The sequence below is a fragment of the Polyodon spathula genome, chromosome 4, assembly GCF_017654505.1.
Source record: "Polyodon spathula isolate WHYD16114869_AA chromosome 4, ASM1765450v1, whole genome shotgun sequence".
Lineage (NCBI taxonomy): Eukaryota > Metazoa > Chordata > Actinopteri > Acipenseriformes > Polyodontidae > Polyodon > Polyodon spathula.
The window spans coordinates 72,271,862-72,290,023 of record NC_054537.1 but is presented as its reverse complement, the minus strand read 5'-3'; the positions used below and the strand labels follow the sequence as shown (position 1 = coordinate 72,290,023).

Genomic DNA, 18,162 nt, shown 5'->3' with positions numbered 1-18,162 from the left:
CAACTGAAACTGGAGATATGCAAGGGGGTTTCTAACCACCTTTAGTGCACTTTAGCTGGAATGGTCAAAATGACTTATTCTTATGTGAGTTTATGAGCACAGGCACAGTTCATATGAATTATAAACAAACTTGTGTCATGACAATCAGAAACTGAAATAAGAATTAATGGTTTTTTTAGACCCCACTAAGACCTGTGCACACCTATTAGTTTTGATGGTGATACACCAAAGGAAACGACTGGACTTTGTGTGGCAAAACAGGAGGCTGAATGGAAAGGCTAGACTAGTCTAGGGCATCATTTTTGTTTACATAAATAACTCTTCTAGTTTAATACATTCTTCTTATTACAAATAGTAATTGTATTTACTTTGTGCTCACAGGTCCAGCACAGGTACATCTCAATAGTGCAGCACTAACACAAAGAGAGACCTAAGTAGACCATACTCAATAATGAACACTAAAACAATTATTATACATCCAAGTAATATCAATAACGTACAATACATGAATATATTAAAAATATATATTTCATTACAAATAAAACAAGTTCACCTGAAATGCAGATAAAGCTGAACAGCAGTTTTAAACCCAGAGATGTTTGACAATGACTAAATGAAATCCGGAAGGGCATTCCAGAACCCCAAGGCTGTGCCAAAGAAAGAATAATGACACAAATGAAGGTGAAAAGGACTGATGGTCAGAGCAGCTCTGTGGAGACTTTCAGCCCAGGTCTTTTACAAGCACAGACTGACATAGACTAAGAAGGTTATCATAAGTAGAACACAATTCCAGTCATTCAGTACAACCCTACAAGCACATTTTAGCACTGACTCAAGCATCTTAGTATTGTATTGTATTGTTTGAAATGGCTCCCAGACAAAACAGTGGTACTCTAAAATAGGTCTTACCAAACTCGCAAAGATGCAAAACAGCATTTGGAGGGGCCTTTCTAAAGGAATGAAAAATAACCCCCAACATTCATTCTCGCTTTGCTGCAAATGTAATTGGCTTGGTGTGACCAGATCAAGTTATCAGATACCTGAACCCCCAGGAGCTTATAATGAGAGACTTTCTCAATTGGGGACCACTCCTCTCCCACCAGAGACAAAGGCATTAATGGAGCTGGTTTTCTGAATGGAGAGATAATCATACCTTTAGTTTTGGAAATGTTCAAATTATACAAATTAAACAACAAAGGGCCCAAAACAGACCCTTGAGGAACATTAGATATCACTGTTAACGTAGAAAAAAGTTGTCCCTGGACAGCAATACCTTGCCAACGCCCCGTGAGGTAAGAAGAAAACCAGCCCACTGTGCCTTCACCAAACCCGTATTTAGACAGTTTTGATAAAAGGGTATTATGTGGAACTGAGTCAAAGGCTCTGGAGAACTCAAAAAATGCAGCAACTGTACCGTAACTGAAATCCAAGTTTTTGTAGCATGGACCAAATGTTACAAGTGCATCCCTTGTTCCTGAATTAGTTTGAAAGCCAAATTGAGATTTTGTTAAAATCTGGTTAAAGGAAAGGTAATTTTCACAATAACTCAGTCCTCTACAGAACCATAAATATAATAGGTAAAATGGGAATTGGCCTATAATTATAAACCAATCCTGAATTGCCTCCTTTGTGGTTTGAAGTGACTCGTGAGCGTTTCCATTGTGATAGGAACCACTCCCTGACTTGGGGACAGATTGAACAGCAAAGAAAGAAGTGGAGCAATGGTTTGAGAAGTACACCTACGCATTGTAGCAGAGATGCCATCTGGGCCAGTAGCTGAGTGACTGTTACGTTTAAATAGTATGTCCACAACCTGGACTGGGGAGCAATGTATATCCCCTAAGACATTTTGGCATGGGTAGTCCAGAATCAAACTGAGTACCAACTGGATTAAACCAAGAAGCAAAAAACATAAAAAAATTGGATATGTCAGTTGTATCTGCTGAGACTTGCCCGTTTGACATACAATAAGGCACTGTCCCCTTTCCAGAACTAGCCTTTATACATAAACTGTTCTTCTAGTTTTATACATTCTACTTCTTCTAAATAGGAATTATATTATTGTATTGTAGGCTTACTTCTGCATTTAGAAGTCTGGCTACTTAAATGAGATTCTAAATCTCAGCATGCAGAACTTTTATTTACAATTTATAAATATGTCAAGTTTTAAAGGGTTTCTGTTCTCCTAATCTGTTGCCGTTAACATAGGGCTTATTTGCAGTAACATCAAAAGTAAGATGAAGTATATGCAGACACATAATGTAAACTCAATTTAAGGAAAGAAAGGTTGTTTTTTTTTTGTTTTTTTTTTCCCACAATACACTACTGTGGCAAAGTGGTTTATAGTAGACAGGTGCAGGGGTGATGCAGTGCGTGAAAGAAGCAGACAGAAATAATTATAATCCAGTTTAGAAATGTTTTATTATATTTCCAGGTCTGATGACCATACAATAATCCCAGGCAGTACGCAGCAATGTGTATTACACTGTTTAATAATAATGGGTTGCAGTCCCAAATAATAAACACAGTTAGTACATCCCCAATAATACAAACACGGTCACCAGTCCTGGGTGTGTGCAGTAGTCTCGTGGTGGGTGATATAGTTTATAGTCGTGACAAAAGGTGCAGTGTTGTCCAGTTTCATGCTGGCCCCTGGCTACAGCTGCGGAACTGTGGTAACTGTCTGGTAACGTACAAGACAAGACGAGACAATTACAAACAAACAGAAACACAACCCTCACGATTTCAGTTTAAATACACTGTTTACTGTCCTTCTGGCTCTTGCTCCAAACCAATGTGAAGGAACAGATTACAATTCTCCATCCCCCTTATATGCTGTCACACATGATCCCTTGGTAAACGAATGCAGCTGCCTTCACAATCTGCGGCTGCTACATTGTTTCCCTTCCAGGTCAATACGGTCTTGCAACAGAATCTCGCCTTTTTCCAGCCTGACCAACTTCTCGACCGGGGAAAGAACTGTCAAGCCAGCCCGTCCAAAGAACTCTGTCCTCGCTTAGTACACTCACAGGTCGGGAGGGAGATTTACAACCAAGATTCGTTGTATTTCTGTCAAAACGACCCACTCGATCTATCGCGGGTGTGGGGGTCCAATATAAATCTGCTCTATATCGAGGGCCACGATATAGAGAGAGACCCATAGAAAAACAAATAGGCTAACAAATACTGTACATCCTCTACCTTGTTTTATTGGGTGCGTCAGGGTCCAGTATAAACCCTCTACACAACCTGCTTTTTCTAATTTTTCGTGTAAAAAGCTGCACACCATTTTAATTCGTAATGCGGATGGGTAATTTTTTCTCATCAACTTTAGTCTCCAGTTAATTCCACAAGTCTTCCTCTCCTTTCTCAAACGCACAAACCCGCTGCATTGAAAGAATCCATTGCCAACAACAACATAGGAGGCTTGTTGCTATGGAGTTGACATCACTACCCTGTGACTTCTGCTAGTGCATTGCTGCCACAAGTGAACACCTCGTTGGCTAAAATAAAAACCGCTTCAGCAAGTAGATATTTCATTTGCTTTGTGTTATTATGCAATGCTTGGGTATATGATAACAGTACAATATTAATGTTTTTAATTGTTCTGTATATTTTAGTTTGTGATGTGGAGTACAAAATAAAACAAGCAGTAATTTTAGGTGAATTTGCCTATGTATATTGCAGCTAAGGCAGGCGCAGTCAGACTGTAAAAATGGGGAGCCAACTCCAGCACTGTGTTATATCTGAATCTGCAGTATAGCGAGTGGAGATTTACCAAGGGGTGTATTTTGAACGGCGCCAACAAGGTCAGCCAAAAAAAAAAAAAAAAGAAAAAAGAAATCCAATTGTTATCCTGACCTATTTTCTGGGGAGTGTAAACCAACTGGTCAACAAATCTACTTTCTAAAAAAAAAAAAAAAAAGTGGAGTGCACAGAAACTAAACTAAATAATGAAGTAACAAACACCAATGAATACTATTTTAGTGTAAAACTGAACAGATAGTGAGACACTGCAGATTCAAGCGTTTAGTGTGAGAATGTGTTATCTCAAGTTACCCAAGTCTTGCTAGTACAGTAAGTGGAAATGCCATCTACATTTTCAGGGTTTTCCAATTGAATATCCTAAAACGTGTATTCTATACAATTCTCTATTGCTATTTCTGCTTTAGTCATTTTTTTTTTCAAAAAAAGGAGGTCTTGATGGCTTCAACTGTGACAGGTTAGTTTTTATAAGCCATGTATTTCCCATTCCAACTGTTTCTTTACTTTGCATGCACTGCTACAAAGGCCTTCATGTTTTATAGGTGTGGTCATTTGTTTTTACAAACTATTAATTGGCTTGTTTCATCTGTTTGTAACAGCGTGGCTCCCACAAACCACATGCCCCTCTAAGTTGCTATAGAGATCGAAATTCAAGAATAGCTGTTTTTTAAATCCAGCAGTTTTCTAATTGCAGTCAGCACAAAAGCAAACAATGAGCTCAGGAGCTGACTATTCAGCTGGGGGCTTGATGAAAGCAGGCCAAACTGATTAGCTTAGAAAACGGCATAAAACAAAAACCGTAGTCAAGCACAAAGTGAAGCTGAACCTCACTTTGTGCTGAGGACGTGATCACAGTAATCCCTCAACTCAAGCTAGTTGTTCTGTAACTGTTAAAAAAAAAAAAAAAAATGGTTTTCATCTGTCACTGTTTTTATTTTAATTCGAACAGAATACCAAAATAATGTGTATATTGTGTATTTAATGCACCTAATTTTGGGTATGACTGACTTCTGTTAATACAGTATTAGGTAACCCGGCCCTAAAACTAGAAAATCTCCCTTTCCACTGTATAGTTAATATATTTAGTATAAGGGGATTATAATACATTTTGCCAGAAAAAAAAAAAAAAAAAACAACTTTGCTGCTTTTTAGATTAGCTGTGGTTTTGGATCATTGAAATGTACCCCTTTTTCTTTTAATCAGTGTATCTTTTTTGTAAGTCACAACAAAGAGCTTTTTTTCAGTACAATACTTTCGTTTTTGGACTGATTAAAGGAATGCTAACAAATGCTTTAAAGCCATGTTCTTGCCTCCTTTTTAGCTTCGGAGGGGGAAATAGTAGAGGTGGTCAAATGTAACATAAGTTATTGAGAGTATCAGATTGTGGGGATATACTGTATGTATCTGTTTATCCATCTGTCTCTGTCCCACTTACATTTCTGCATCCAGAGAATTGCTTATCAAATTGAATTAACATTTAATTGCTAATTCTTATTCTGTACATACTGTTGATATGTCATGGTCATCACTGTTTTTATCATACTGCTAGCGCTTATTTTTAATTTACAGCCTTGGCGAGGAGTGTATGTTGCTGACATATTTGTTAACAGTATCAACTGGTCCCCTATTTATTGTGCTGATAATCCTTTGGTTCTTTACAATGCTACAGAGAAGCTGTGTCCTGGTACCTTTTGCTGTAAAGCACGTGGTCTGGCTGCAGTTAGACCACTGGAGTGAGATTGAACTCCAACAGGTGCAGTGATTAGGTTCCAGATACACTATAACTAGAGGATTTGACATTATCAAATGCATTATGGAAAATTCACTGACCTATTTTTTTTTTTTTTTTTTTTTTGTCTCTAAATTTACTGTGGGTGTAAAAAACAGTGTAAAGATACTGTATAAAAAGAGCTTTATAGTAAAATTTGAGGAGGACCCAAAACCAGTTTTATTTAAATGTTCATTAGAGGCAATTCGCCAGCAAATGAGCAGCTCAAGGTTACACCCAAAGCCCAGAGGCTGTTACACACAGCGTCATTTCCAGTTCCTTTGAAATCAAATGCTATGACTTGTTTTTCAATATGAAGTAAAACCTGTGGCTGTATTCACTGAGCTGGGTCAGTATTTGTCTTTATTTATATATTTACCGTGTTTCACCAGTTTTAAGATTAAAATTATCCCTGTATCTTTGCTTAATTAATCAGCATTAATATGGTTAGACACTTTGTGGCAGGAAATGGCGCTGCGGTGACGTCAGACCAGAAGGCGGAACAAAAACAGAGGTAGGTACTGCAGTTCAAAGACGTGCAACGCGCGCTGTTTATTAAATACAAAAATAAGTAAAATAGTCAAACAAAAATAAACATTTGCTCACAGAGCACAAATAAAATATTTAAATGAAAACAAAATCACAAACTCACAAACACAAGTATAGGTCAGGCTGGGCAATTGCCTTCACTGTTCCTATATCTTTTAAATTAAATCGTTCCTCTCACACTCTCCCATTCACCACTTCTGAACACTCACCCCGGAGTGCAGAGAGCTGCAGGTATTTATACAGGTGACCATCTCCCAATTAGCAATAAATTAATTGCTTAATTAATTCGGGAGATGGCCACCTTCTGCACAGGTTTTTAATGTGGATGGGGCTTCCCATCCACGCTGCAAAACATATACAAAACAACAAAACAAAACGCACGGCCACAACGTCATATATACAAACACGTACATAAATCATAATAAACAAAACCACACGACTTTCGCCAAATAAATATAAACAAATAAATAAATCATAATACAAACACAAACTAAGACGGGCGGAGGGGGAAACCCTGTTCTAAAATAAACAAATAACTTTAAATAGCAGGGCTTTCCTACGGGCCTGCTACATATCCCCCCCCCCCCTTGTGCAAAGCACACATGGCCCCAACGGCCACCTCCCCCCTTAGTCTCAAAGTCCCGGAAGAGGGGGAGCAAGGTGTCGATGGTGGCGGCCATGGTGGGAGGTCCTTCACCCCCCACTCCTTCGTGGCTGGCAACTCCCTCTTCCGGGGCTTCAGCCACAGTTTCTCCTGCTGCGAAAGTGCGGCTGGGGGAGCTGGTCTCCTGACCCCCCCCCCCCCCCCCCCCCACCCCCCCTTTTTTTTTTAGCCGGCAGCCCCCTTTTCTAAGGCGCCGGCCCAGGTGCTTCCTGCGGTCCTGCAGGACTAGTAGCGGCCCCAGGCGAAGCAGAGCCCTCCTTCCCATACACATACACATTTTTATAAAGGGAAAGGTTCATAACAATATTCTTTATAACAGTTGTCCGGGTAAGAATGAACACATTTTGGACATTTGTTAACTTGTATTTTCTTATACGTTTTTACACCCGAAAATTAAGACCACAATCAAGCCCTTTGTCTTTTCAGTAGTAGATAACAGTCTTATTTGAGATCAGATTTCTGTTATAAAGGACATTACTATAGTCTGCAGAATGCTGAGTAGTGTTAAATGATCCTAACTCATTTGCAAACATTGCACAGTGAAACTACATTATTTACATCTTGTTTTTCATAGTTATGATGCTTTCTTAGTAAGTTCATCATCTAATTGAATTATTGCTTATTTGCTTACCGTCTGTGTTTCAAGGAGATGCTTAATATGGTTGTGGTAGGGCTGAGGCCTTGCACATGTAAAAAGTATTTTTGTTTCTTTTTAAGTTAGTAAATAAAGTTTGTTGAAATGTAAGTTTTTGGCAAACGTTTATTTTTAGCTGTTTTTAATTAAACCTGAGCGCTTGAGTGGCATGGTCAAATACAACCTATGTGTGTCTCCAATCTCTCACAGCCACCCCTATAACAGTGGTCATTTACTTTTTTGTCACCATGTTTTGCAGTTTCAGATAAAACTCCTCTTCTTGCTGTTTGTTTGAACAATGCCCTTTGTAAAGTGTAAAATAATTGGTGATTCACAGGTCATAGCTATTCTTTTCTTCTTCTGTGTTCATTCCATCATGTGCACAGCACCACAGTGTTCACAATGACATGGTATTTTGCTCATTTGTTACCCCCATGGGTATGTATGTACGTATGTCACTCTTCACATTTTACCATATATATTCCTGTTACCGGGTGTGGGGCTTCAGAAACAAAACACAAGTGTGTCAGAGTTTTTAAATTCAAGTAAAATAAACTGTCTTACTTATTTGAGGACACACAGTGCAGTATAAACAGTGAGGTGATAAACACGTTGAAGGCTGGTGCTGATACTTTTGTGAAAAAGGCACACACAGTACACGATCATCGCATCACCCTTTTTCACCCTCCACCTGTTGTCTCTTTACGTCTCAACTTTTCTAACAGCAGCTGCAAGACAACACACACCCCTTTGTACCCAGAGCTAATCAGCCATACCCTTGGAGGACAGGTGTTTTTAATGACAGCTGACGAGAGTTGCAGAGACCTGAGCACTTATGCTGCCTTCGTTCACCAAGGTGGCGGCCTATAAAAGTGACAGGCATCACGGCCCTGCAGATCCCGGAGAAGGAGAACTCACTGCTGGTTCAGCACCTCCTCATGGCGGGAGGCTGAATTTCAGATCGGACCCTCGTCAACCCATCACTGTTCCATATGCTACTAACATTATTTATCACAAGTTATTGAGAAAAGCAGATTCTGGGAAATAAAGAATTTCTGTCTGTCCCTACACTTGTCCAGATGTATGTCACACTTACACTTTTCTATATATCTGTAGGACTGCTTACTCAAACATGAAACTGTATAAACCTTATTTAGCTGAAGTTATCCAATTCTGGGAATATAGGGGATGTCTGTCTGTCTGTACATCCATCTATCTGTATGTCACAATTATGTATGCATGTATCTGGAGAGCCGCTTATCAAATTGTGAATAAACATTTAATTGCTCACTTTTATTCTATACCATCCTGTACATACTGTTGGTATAGAATCAGGTCATGGTCTTCAACTCATTATACTGATAGCTGTAAGTTTGAATTTATAGCCATGGCAGGGCATGTTGATTACTGACACATTTGTTAATTTAGGTTTTTTTTGTTTTTTTTTAGCATTTGTTAATTGAAGGACACACAATATCGCTCACCTTTAAAGATCAATGTATGTATTTTTAGCTGACTTGTACTTCATTGAAACTTCATTAAAACCTATTAATTATGCAAAAGGATGTCAGTCCTATCTCACACTCCTCTTGTGTGACTCTTTTCCATACAAATCAGAATAAACTCTTGAAATCTTGCTTTGTTTGTGATTGCCATGACCAAGCATGAAGCCACCAAGATTCTAATTAGGAAAACAAGGCATTTGTAACGCTGAACTTAAAAAAATTAGTTTAAGATGATTGTGACAAAGTGGTTTGTAGTGCACAGGTGTGGAGGTGGTGCAGTGCTCCAACAATAACATACAGACAGAGTTGTGTGTTAACAGTTAACATGGTGAAAACAGTTATTTTCTTCTTCTTTTTCATGGTTTTGCACCATTCAATAATAGCGCTGGCAACTACACAGCAATCTAATACTGGATTTGTCCCAAAACAATAATAAACAAAGGCAGTGCCCAGGCATGGCTGTGTCCTTTCGCAGTGCTCCTATGCTGGTGGTGAATACACAGTGATTAGTGATTTGGTGCAGAAGTTGTAGTACAGGTTTTAATGCTGGCTTGAAGGCGACAGCTCCTAGGTGTTTAGCCGTCTAATAATAACAAATAAACAGTTGTAAACATAAACAAAATATAGCACTCATGGTTATTTCCCTACTCCTTTTACAGGTCGGTCTGTACCCATAACAAAGGAACAGATCCCCTGAAATACCCTCAGTCACGCCCCTTCAGTGGCCAGTCCAGTCAAGTATCCTCCAATCCGTGACTGACACATCGCCTACCGCATTAAGGCGATGACCTCTGGTATTGTGGATCCGCCACCTTCCTGCATGACTGACTTCCAGCTAATCCTGGAATAAACTGTCAAACTATCCAATCCGTAAAATAAACAGTTTGAACATAAAACAAAACACTTTTCCAAAGTAAATGGCACGGTGGCCAAAACAGACAGATAAAAGAAGGCAGCATGAGTAGCAATTGTTATATTTCGCTGTAAACCCACCTCTGATCACCCAACCATAATGAGCGGTTGATCTGCTCTTTTATACAGCTGTGCCGGGGCTCAATTGTTTCTTAATTATGCAGTCAAGTCCAGGCTCACTCTGCATGTCAAGTGATTTGGCAGGGAAGACCATTAACTCTTCCCTGTCAACCTTAAACACCCGTGCACAACAAACATTAATTTTAAATAATAACAACACAAACACGAAATAAACAACACGCACAGGGGCGGGGTGTACCGCGCCACACCATTCAACAGGTTTCATGATGCTTCAATGAAGAACCCAAACTTATTTAAAGGTGAAGGTACACATTTCACTAATGAAGGGCAGGCTTTTAGTTAACATTGTTGTCTTCTGGAAGAAGAAAGACAGTTAATTGAATTCTTCCTATTCACTACTGCTTGTCAGGTAGAATTTACAGGTGAAATGAAAGATCCCTCTTTTTTAATACTGTATGGATTAATTAATAGTACAGTATATTGAGAGATTTGCATATACTTTTTCCAGCAGATGTTCCATATTCATGTGTACATCTTGCAAATATAATGAAAGGTATTTATGTATCCCATGTTGACATACAAAGCAGTAAGGCACAACAGGGGGTGTGAGATGTGTGGCTTCAGCTGCCCAGAGCTTGGTGATATTAAAGTATATCACACACCCTGAAGTGCCTTATTGCACTTCAGGGTTAAAAAATGGGTTAACTAAATTGTAAAAAGTATTTTTTATTAAATATCCTTCCACCTAAAGAAAAAATAGTTCAATATACAGTAACTTTAAAAATAAAACCAAAAATGCATTAATTAAAAACAGAAAATCTAAGCAATTTGTAGATGTTGAATTGAACATTGCCATTGAAACTGCAGTTTTACTTTATTTGATTAGTTATATTTCTTGTAATTATTGGTTTGTTCATTAGATTTTGAAGTAAAATATTACTGCCCACTTTCATCATGACACAGCACAAAATTATTCTGCCTTTAGTCACTCAGACCCTGCTTCACAAGATTTGCGACAGTATCAGGTGACAGTGCTGTTTTTTTATTTATTTATTTTTTAAATCGTCCTTTGTTTTCCACGAAAGTGACAGAGGGTCCATATCCATAGCAGATTAGCAATACAGCTTCACAGTGGTAAGAAAGATGCTATTTGCATTATGAAATACCCGGTCACTTATCAAACTGACTGTGGTTTATGGCTGGACAAAGTGGAAAACTACTGAGCCTGTGTTAAACAATTAAAAAATGCAGGGCACAGCAGAAGAGATGTAACCATCGTACCTGGAATGATTTCTGTGGAGAGAAAGATACCTGCAGGAATTGTTGAGATGCTTTTCTAAATACTCGCATCACTGATCACAAGCGACCAAAGGAGGAGTACAGACATACGATAGACTGGGGCAGTGGTAACAAAACATCCATTTAACCACAGAAGGCTCTTTTAAGAGACACCCAAATCTTTTTTTTTTGACAAAGCTGAACGTTTTAATTTAATTTTTTTTTTTTTTTAAACTATGCATTTTCAGAATGGGATAGGGAAAAGCTATAGTTCTGGCAGAGTTCCGAGCTAAGGGGCTGAGTGATCAGAATGGCGAGTTTTTAATTGATTTAAATACTTTTGCTTTTTTTTTCACTAATTGAATTAGAGGTAATGATGCCCGATTCAGACTCATTCAAAATCTCACCTGCTCTTCAGTTTCCCGAAAGGTCAACATTTACATAAATCTGGTTAATTATTTTTATTGCAATAAAATGGCTTCCGTTTTTGTTTAGTTTTTTTCAAAGTTCTAGTGGTGTATGGGGATATTTACCAGTGATTTGCCCCTTTTTGAAAAGAAGTGCCAACCCATGGTGATATGCTGTTTTGACCAACCAGGATATAGTATTTAAAATACCAATTTTATAAATCACTCTATAAGCATTTTAAATAGGATTAAGGCTTACAGGAGTCATTGAAAAGCACTGTAACTCACAAAGTATTTGGACAGTTATTAATGTATTCAATGTACATGAAGTATTCAATAACTTAGGCACAACACTAAAAAGGTACAGACATTGATTTTAGGTCAAATTTAAATTGATACTGAAGGCAGTTTTAGCTCAGTTTTATGACTGGGTGTTTTTAGAGTTAGGGATAAACTGATAGGTAAATACTGCAGGTTTATGTGAATATACTTCTGCCCTTTGGGACCATTTAATTGTCTGTTTGGTTCAGGTAACCAGAAGTAAACCATAATGGAACTGGAGTGTGTGAAGCCAGTCTAGTTCACTCATTTACACTCCATTACATTATTTTGTATTACAAATGATAAGGAATTAGAAGACAATTGTATTCAATCAATAATACAAAAAGGATTGTATGTATTATATCTTGTTGTGCTGCTTTTGCTTGTAAATCAATGTGCCATTGGGCTGCCCCAGTTAGTCCGTCATTAATTATGGTTTTCTACATTTTACATCCACAAATCAGAAACTAAATCTGATTCAATGTGGATATTTATGCACATAAGACAATAGTGTTTGTTACAAACCTGAATACAAATGTAGGTTCAGGCTTAGCCCTAGTGCATCCTGTACTAGTGTAGGGCTGCTGTCCAAGAGAAGCATTTCCAAAGGTACTTTAGTCGTAGGAGTCTGTAAAACCAGAAAAAGAAAAAGCATCTCATAGTCACTGATGCATCCACTACCACTATCATATGAACTTACTTACCTCAACCAACACTGGCGACTAACAGACTGAGCTGACTTTAGCATTGTCATAGGGAAACACACATCTGAAAAAAAAATCAGTTCAATGCAGTTCCTTATAAGGACAAGCATACTCTTGGATTTTCTCAACAAGGCTTTATTTTCCCATAAAAGGACCGGACATTGCATTGAGCTGTTTATTATCATACAAGCAATGAGAATTTGACTCAATAAATTATTGTTCCAAGGAATTCATGAGTTTGTTCCATAGTATAAGTGGTTCTGGGAATATTTTTCAACATGTCTTATTATATTGTTGAGATAGTGTTAATACTGTAGATAGGATCAGGGATACTTTAAAGGTTCATGGTAAGTTTACAGTAAGGGTGAGTTTTATTAACCAATATTGTAACAGCATGGTAAATCCTTGTCAAGTGTAGATCAGTAGGCTTCTGAAAGATTATAATTTGCCTTCGTGCTTTGGTTGGTCTTCCCATTTTAAGGGGCATAAATACTAAGGCATGTTATAAGTGCCTAACCAAAAAAGCATTGCTGGAAATCGAGTGTGGTCATGGTTATCCTGTTGTATAGTTCAAAAAGGGCAATAACTGAGTATGTATTTTTGGCCAAACAGGTGCGTTGTAACAGTTTCATTTTTGTCATTTTTTAATTGTTTTTCAAAAAGTTTATTCATATATCCTTGGTCATGTCCTTTTTTAAACTGCGAGAGGAGTTGGGAGAGAATGGCATGTTTCTGAATAGATGCAAGCAGCAGATGCTGTGAGGCTCTCAGTGAATGATCTGATGCTCAGCTTGACGTGAAACAAAAATAACTGACCAAGGGTATGTGACTAAAAATATCAAAACAAGCGTGACTATGTTGAAAAAGATTTTTACAAGAATCAGTACAACATAGACAGCAGCTACATTAAGCATTGTGTTTCGTTGTAAACCCCATAACCTGTTCATTAAAACTTTAACCTGACAATTAAGTAACAATTTCAAGGATTTGTTGATACTGTAAATCTCAAGATAGCAGCATTTGACTTCTTTTAAATAACAGCTCTCTACTGGTTTTCAAATTAGATTATTAGTCTGCTTTGGTACCCAGGCAGTCAATTTAGTGTTATAGGACTGACATCCATCAAGATCAGCATAAATGTTATTGCAAAAAAAAAAAAAAAATTAAGGCTTCTGCAAAGCTTTTTTTTTTAATGTGTGCAATGCTGGTTTATTATATACATAAGCTCATAGGTAGCTGGTGTAGGGTTGAGGGGTGAGGGAGTGCAGCAATAACTTCTTCCCGTCTAACTTTGGATTTCCACAAGAGCTCTTTCACTTTTAGCATTACCTTTACTCACTAAGGCACTACATCACTGTCAGTCTGCTCCCTGCTGTGCTGCAGGAGTTTAGAGGTGTATGGTTTTTCTGCATAATTCTGAATGTGCAAATGTTTCAGATACAATGTTATCGATAAACTGCTGCATCATCTTACCTTTGCTGTAAGTCACATGGTCAGATTGCAGACCATTGGATTGAGTTTGAACTGCAAACACAGGAAGCACAGCTAGTTTTCATCTACAGCTTTGTCTTTGAAATAGCTGCACATTCCAAATTGAACTGGAGAAAAACAAGAAAAGAGCCACATTCTACAGAAGAAAGGAGGGGGAGTGACAGTCTATGCAGTATTACAAATTAATGCATTATATACGTAAAGTCAGTGCAACAATTTGTTTTTCTTATTGGTATGTAATTGTTTTATTTACCAGAATCAGTCATAACACAACATTTCATTTCAAATAAGCCTTCACATCACATCACGTTATGCAGTCATATTCAGCATACTGTGATTGAGTTACTGACTGTATTCTGAATATACTGTAAAAGCATTTGTTTACCATGTGACAGTACTATTGAGTTTGTTGCCCTCATATCGCCAGCAAAATAGAACAGATTCCTAAACTAGTCAAAACATTGTCGGCTTGTCACCAGTATGATGACCAGCCTAGTCACACAAGGCAACACGTGGGCAACACAAGTCTCCCTCTTGTTATCATCAGAAACAGTTGCTTGTGTGACCAGGCCTTTAGTTAACACTTCTTTAACAGGTTATGTGCATAGTGTAAGTATGGGAAAACATGGTCAAGCGTACAAGTGTGCACCTCGGTGAACCGGTTTCGGTTATTTGTGGTGGTGTTTTTTATGTTGTCATTCTCAGATAAGCATCAAACGTTAATTTGCAGGACCCTGTGATGAATATAAGATGTATTGTTTATGTTACTGTGCAAAATGCATGATTTTGTGATATTTTCTTTCTTTATTTTAAATTATTCAATTTTCTGAGAACTGTGTTTATTCCTCTTGTAGTTCTTTAAGGTACAGACATAATGTATCTCTAATCAGCTGGGAAGAAACTAAATGACAATTGTGGCAAGTGATACATTTAAACTAACATGGGCCTATATCTTGTGACCATCCCTGGGATTGATAGGAGATATAGTAAAAAATATTTATTTAAATAAATATAGTAGGAGGTCAAATCAAATAGGGTGTGGGCAGTCTGAGGTAATGTTGAACTTTTATTTAACAATAACAATCAGTTTTATATATTTATTATATTTAATCAATTACATTATTAATTGCATTCAACTTGGTATTCTGTAATGCTGTTTTCTACTTATGTATTATTTGATTAAATAAATAAATAAATAAAGGAACATATTGACAGTGTGTGCTGGGTGATAGAATTAAATTGATTTCAGATTCATATTGTATGGGATTCTCTTATTTCAGGCTGAAATGGTCAACGCTGCTTTCCAGGAACAGAGGGGTTTTGTGAAGTTAGCATCTACACACCAGCAGCCACCTGAGGTGAGTGATTGTTCATTTACATCATTTAAATAGCAGAGCTGAAGCTGCAGATTAGACCTTCCTTTTGGTTACCCTTCCAAGAGTTAGTATGCAAATTGCAGTGTGTTGAGAGTACAGGGCCTCTGAATGTCTTTCTAATTAATCCTTGGGGTTCTCATTTACATCAAGGTCAACAAAGAGAGCTGGCTCCATTACAAAATACTGCTTCTGAATTTGTATAGGGTAAAACAAGGATCCCTGGCTTAGAATTCAACCCCCCTGTATGTTTTATAAATTGCCAGTGTGCAGGCTATAAAAAGGAAGGATGATAATGTCTAGATTGAAGGTGCAACCAATGCTATAAAATCAGTCACCACTTTTTAGCACTTTTTGTTTTTACTTTAATTGTGGTTCATTTTACTTCCTGGTACCTTATCACCACCTGTGAACCATTTAAGTTGCTGTGTCAGGCTTCACTCTGGTACACCATTTAGGGCAACACCTAGTGTTGTGAATAGGGTCCAATGTTGCTAATGTTAATATTGATGAGAACATTTTAAACCCTTGATTTGCACTTTATTAGAAAACAATTCGGTGCCATAAGCCAATCAGCTTCCAGCTTTAGCAGGTTTCTATCAGACGATAGATGCCCACTGCTACACCACACAAGTACACAAGAATTTCCATAATGAAAACTCCGTTCACATTACAAAATCTAATAACCACATGTATTTCTCTGTCCACTGGATTATCCAATCAGTGCTGTGCCTCAAAACCAGCCAATCAATGTTGTACCTGGCACTGCCACATCAGCTAATCCACAGTCAGCTGGACTAGAGCGCAGCATTTTTCAACAACAAACTGAGACACGGAATAATCAGAAGTATTGCGCCAATCTGGCAGATAAACTATAAGCAACTCTGACAAGTAAAATATTATTCATTTTTTTCTCTCAATATGTATGCCATCATTATTTTTTTAAGTTATAAATGTCTCGACGAATCACTACAAATTCAAGGTAAGTCTAGGTCTAGTGTTGATTTAAATAAAATGAGAAAAATGGTTTTCTCATTTGCCCTCTCAATAAAGGCTCCACTTCGGCTTGGGACACGTAACTCCTGTCTTGATCAAATACCACACGGTAGAGCCTCCATTGACAGACACTGCCGCTTGCAAATACTGCATTCCTTAAATATACTATTGCATCAACGATGCAGTGAAAACGTTTGGTGTAACGTTTCATCTGGGGTTCTTGAGCACATGACTGACGCACAAGCCAGCAGTCACTAGACCCTGTAATGTAATCTGTGTGCTCTATGAGGGACTTCTTTATTTTAAAAAAAATGAAGTGTCAAAGAAATACAGTGACAACAACAAGTATGAATAAATAGAACACTGCACAAGCTACGAGTTACCTACCCATCAGAGAGTTTGAAGTCATGAAGAGGCATATTGTAGCTAACAACAAGCCAATGATAGGATTGCAAATTTGGGAAAGAGAAGATACACGCATCACGCCTAATGTGTTTAAATTAAATGTTTGTCGAAGTTTAAATTAAATACAATGCCCAACAGTCAGACTATAACCATTCGTTTCAGTCATGTATCGTGGGACACTAAGTGTTTGGTGGGAACATCATTGCGTACACTGTACATTTTCTGACGTGTGGCAGTTATAAAAAAAAAAAAGTAAAACTACATTTGTATGGTGAAGCCATCTGCATGGATTTTTACTGACCCTAGCATGGGTTTTGTTTTTAGTGAAGACACGTAGGTTATTGTGGAAGATAGAAACAAGCCTAGAGTGATGGGAAATGTTTTGATGATGTTGTAGTGATTTATTGTTCTTCTTTTAGGTTTTAACCAACACAGATAAACTCCCCCACCCCCAAACAAAAACAAATGAAATTGTTTACCTTATAAACATTGAAAGAAAACCAGAGACTACACTTACTGTGTTTTGTGTTCACTGCAGTTCCCGTCTGTGCTGTTATTTGACCCTTCTCGGGATGACTCAATACATCAAACTAGAGTAGTTTTGGGCAATATCCTACAAAAAGCCTGAAAATTTAAAAACAAAATAAACACAGAAAAAAAACAGAATAAACAAATACAGAAAACAGTCCTTAAATTACACACTACTCTCCTTTAAAGTTGTTGTTTTAAGCCATTAAAATGCTTACAAGCCAGAAAATTGTGTAGTGAGTTTTGCTGACTTCACTTATGTGACAGTTATTTGTTTTCTGTTACAGCCGTAGACCTTTGGTTTAGATCACAGTGTTATTGTAACCATGGTATCATTCAGGGGAGCAAAAATTGCTAAGGGGTACTTGAAGTGAAACCTCCAGACAGAAAGGGTACAGTTTGAAAAAAAGGTTGCAAACCAGTGCTTTAGTGTGCTGCGGTTTTCTTGTCCAATACTGGCTACAGCAGCCCCTGTAAAAGAATGAGTTTAAACTGATCTTTTCAGATTATTTTATGTACACATAGGGGGAGCTTTTAGTTGGGGTATCTTTCCACAAACTGCACATGATGCTGTTTAACTGTGAGTACACTGATGTCACTGCTTCCAGCACAACAACAACTGCAGGCTTTGTTATAAAAGCTGCCTGCAAAACAACCCTTGCAGGCAGTTTCCTGTTGAGGCCCTGGATCTAGTCGCATGTCACCAGCCTCATCAACAAACTTCGGGCAGCTGAAACTGAATATTTGAGAGGTGATACAAGTTTATATCGGAGGGTTTTCA

At 37.9% G+C, this 18,162-nt stretch overlaps 1 protein-coding gene across 2 annotated transcripts in view; it reads left to right on the top strand.

Moving 5' to 3' along the window:
• Positions 1-18,162, top strand: part of cap2 (cyclase associated actin cytoskeleton regulatory protein 2) — a 66,300-nt gene that overhangs the window by 13,100 nt on the left and 35,038 nt on the right. For both annotated transcript variants that reach the window (XM_041248523.1, XM_041248522.1), the window contains exon 4: positions 15,360-15,437. In XM_041248523.1, the coding sequence (XP_041104457.1) occupies positions 15,360-15,437 (78 nt within the window). The remainder of the gene's footprint in view (positions 1-15,359; positions 15,438-18,162) is intronic.